Here is a 3451-nt window from a genome sequence, read left to right as displayed (position 1 = left end):
TAGAATATAATATATTTTAAAATATAAAATATATATTAAAATAAATTAAACTATATATATTTATATATAATATATAATAACTAATTTTAATATACATCTAATATAATTAAAATATATATACACATATAATAAGTCAACATATATTTTATATAAATAATAAATTAAATAATTAATTTTTTATGTATAAATAACACACAAGATTTGAGTGTGTATTCTAAAACAAAACATGATGAGAAAAAGGCAGGACTAATAGGTAATTTCAACGTGAACAGGTGGTCCCACAAGTTGGAAACGAAGGTGAAGCTGCGTAGCTGCGTTAGTGATATCTTAGTGATGATCGTCAAAAAGATAAAGTGGCAGCACAGAATTAATGTTTTTATCTTCAATCCGACTTTCTTTAATTTCTTATTGTTCCCTTCTTCATTGGTATTAGTTTAATTTTTTAAAGCTATGAAACACGGACACTTTGTTGAGTTATTGTGTCTGTGTGTTCGACACATTTTAGACACAACACTCATCGATCGTTTGACACGCGTGTCTGTTGTGTCTAACTGTGTCTTAATAAAAAATAAAAAATTCTTTTCTGGATACATCTGTACACACTTGGACACACCTAAATATCATCACGTGTCAGCATGTCCAATTTTATTCTTAACATATATTCTTAAAAATAAATTTAGATATAGCATATATTATTATTTATTAAAACAAAAAATATTTTAAATACTTGATATAATTAAAATAAAACATTAAAAATAATAAAAAATTTAATTTATATTTTAATATTAATAAAATATTAAAATATTATTACGATTTATCTAAAAAATACTTTATATTTTATATGTATGCGTGTTTTCGTGTCATATAAAATTTTAAAATTCGCATGTCGACGTATCCTGTATCGTGTCGTGTCCCGTGTTCGTGTCAGTGTCTTATATCATAGCTTTGAAGGATTCCTTCACCCTCCTTGTACTTGACTTTTTGTCAAAGTTTGTATGTGAAGTTGTGAACTCTAAAGTCTAAAGTCTCTCTATCTAGCTAGCTCGTAATTTTCATGATCTTTTTTAATTCAATTGAATTCGTGTCATTTAAGATATAGTGGTGGCCTTGCCATTAGTTTTGGGAGATTGAAGCTTACCTTTTTTTAATATATAGTTTGCTATGGTTGAATTGGATTGAGTGTTTATTGTTATTTCATTGTTATATAAAAGCTACACACTATTATGGGTCACAAAGATATTTAGAATAATGTGTATGTTTGAGTAGTGCACTTTAATCACAAGATATATACAAAAGCGGTTCAACTAGGTATCCTTTAAAAATCGTACAATATTCAGCCTTTTATTATAATAATTAAAAAAAATTAAAACAAACACAACTAAAAATTATGAATAGATTTATTATCTTTTTAAAATTAAATACACATTCAAAATACAATCTAAAAAAACTGAAATTTAAAATTTAAATTTTAAATTTTTGTTTCAGATTTAATATATTTAATTATTAATATATTATAATTTAAATACATATCTAAAAATCAAATTATTCAAAATTCAAAATTTTGATTTTAAAAATATAAAATAAATCTTAAACTATCAAATTATTAATTAAACTCGTACAAAACACTCAAAGAAGTAGAGAAGTCACGTTTGTGCCATGTCGAAAATTCAGAGGCGCACATAGAAAACTCAGAGGTGCACATCGAGAAGTCATCCTCCGCTGTCGTTCATCCTCTTCCGCGCTCATCCTCAACGCTGCCTTCCTCCTTTTCGGCGCTCATTTACAACGCTGTCTTTTTAATGTTTAAATTTAAATTTTAGATTTATGATTTTGGATGTGTTTTAAAAATATTTTCTGTATAACATCATAATTTTAGATGTGTTACAATTATTTTTTAATGTTTAAATTTAGATTTTAGATTTATGATTTTATATTTTCTGTATAACTTCATAATTTTAGATGTGTTACAATTATTTTTTAATGTTTAAATTTAAATTCTAGATTTATGATTTTGGATGTGTTTTAAAAATATATTTTGTATAACTTAATATTTTAGATGTGTTACAATTGAAAAAGAAACTATAATTAAAAATATTTTAGTTTATGTATATAATTATATTCGACCATTCATAATTGTATTATTAACATTTATATTGTATTATTAAAGTTGACTGATTTTAGATGTGTTTTAAAAATATTTTGTATAAAATATCATACTATCAGATGTATTATAATCGAAAAATAACAACACAATTTTAAATTAATTGTTGATTATATACTTTATTTGTAACAACTTTATTAATAAAATTAAATAAGATCAACCTTGTTCCAATTAAATCAGCAGTGTTTTTATGTTTAAATTAAAATATAATTAAAAATATTGAACATGATATTTCTTAACAAATTACATAAACACATGTGTGAAAAATAATGATACCTTTCATCAATGCAAAATGAGAGAGTGCTTCAGATGGAAGGTGGTGATGGTCTTTACCAATGAAGACGAGATGGAGAATTCAGCTAGCAGCGTCCTTTTTGGTTTGAGATTCACTAATGCGTGTGAATATCCCGTAGAATAAGAAATTTAAAAAATTGTATCTGTTACGTGAAGTTACGAAAGTAAAGTAAAGTCACCGTAACCACCAATGAAGTGGGTGTGTTTTAAAATTTAAATTTAAATTAAAATTTAATTATAGATATGTATCTACAAAATAGGAACATGTTACACTAAAAAAATAATTAAATATTATTTCAATCTGATTAAAGACTGATTAATATTGTACAACTAGCATTTCCCATACAAAAGATACTTGAAGTCATTATAAATGCTCGTGATATCACTTTCAAAAAAAACTTAAACTAATATAAAAAATACATGAATTATTATATTTTTAACATATTTTTTTAAACAAAAGTTTTTTTTTTAAATTTGTTTGAACCTTTTTACATAATCTTTTATTTATCTTGTATTTATATTTTTATAGTTTAACAAATAAAACTTTAAATTTTTTATATTTTAATTATAAAAATTTTAATTTATGTCATTATATTTTTTTAAAAAATTTAAATTAATAAAAAATATAAATAATTATATCTTTATTAATAAACCTATCATACCACTCCCTAATAAGTTGATGTACTTGATATTGTTCATTTCAATGTTATTTGCATTCACATACATGTCGTCGCTCGTCTTTTCTCTTGCAAAAGAAATTAAAGAAAGTTATATATCCTAAGCAAAGGATTAAGCTATCAAAAAAGGTTAATCAAGGATGAAAGATATAGGTCTAATTTGGGTAAATAATTTAATTAAGGTTCTTTTAAAATAATAATTTAAATAATAAATATTTATATTAAAAGTAATTTATAAATATGTTATTTTGTATTTGGTTTTTTAGTTTTAAAAGTGTTTATTTTAAGTAAAGAATAATAAAAAAATTTTTATTATGAT

The 3451-nt window shown here is 23.1% G+C and overlaps 1 protein-coding gene across 1 annotated transcript in view; it reads left to right on the top strand.

Annotated features, from left to right (window-relative positions):
* Nucleotides 1-638, top strand: part of LOC107642216 — a 3637-nt gene extending 2999 nt beyond the window's left edge. The window contains exon 3 of the mRNA XM_016345513.2: nucleotides 273-638. Coding sequence (XP_016200999.1) covers nucleotides 273-311 — 39 coding nt within the window. The 3' untranslated portion in view covers nucleotides 312-638. The remainder of the gene's footprint in view (nucleotides 1-272) is intronic.

The sequence above is a fragment of the Arachis ipaensis genome, chromosome B05, assembly GCF_000816755.2.
Source record: "Arachis ipaensis cultivar K30076 chromosome B05, Araip1.1, whole genome shotgun sequence".
NCBI lineage: Eukaryota > Viridiplantae > Streptophyta > Magnoliopsida > Fabales > Fabaceae > Arachis > Arachis ipaensis.
Note: the sequence above shows the minus strand (reverse complement) of the source record. Positions and strands in the feature narration are given on the sequence as shown.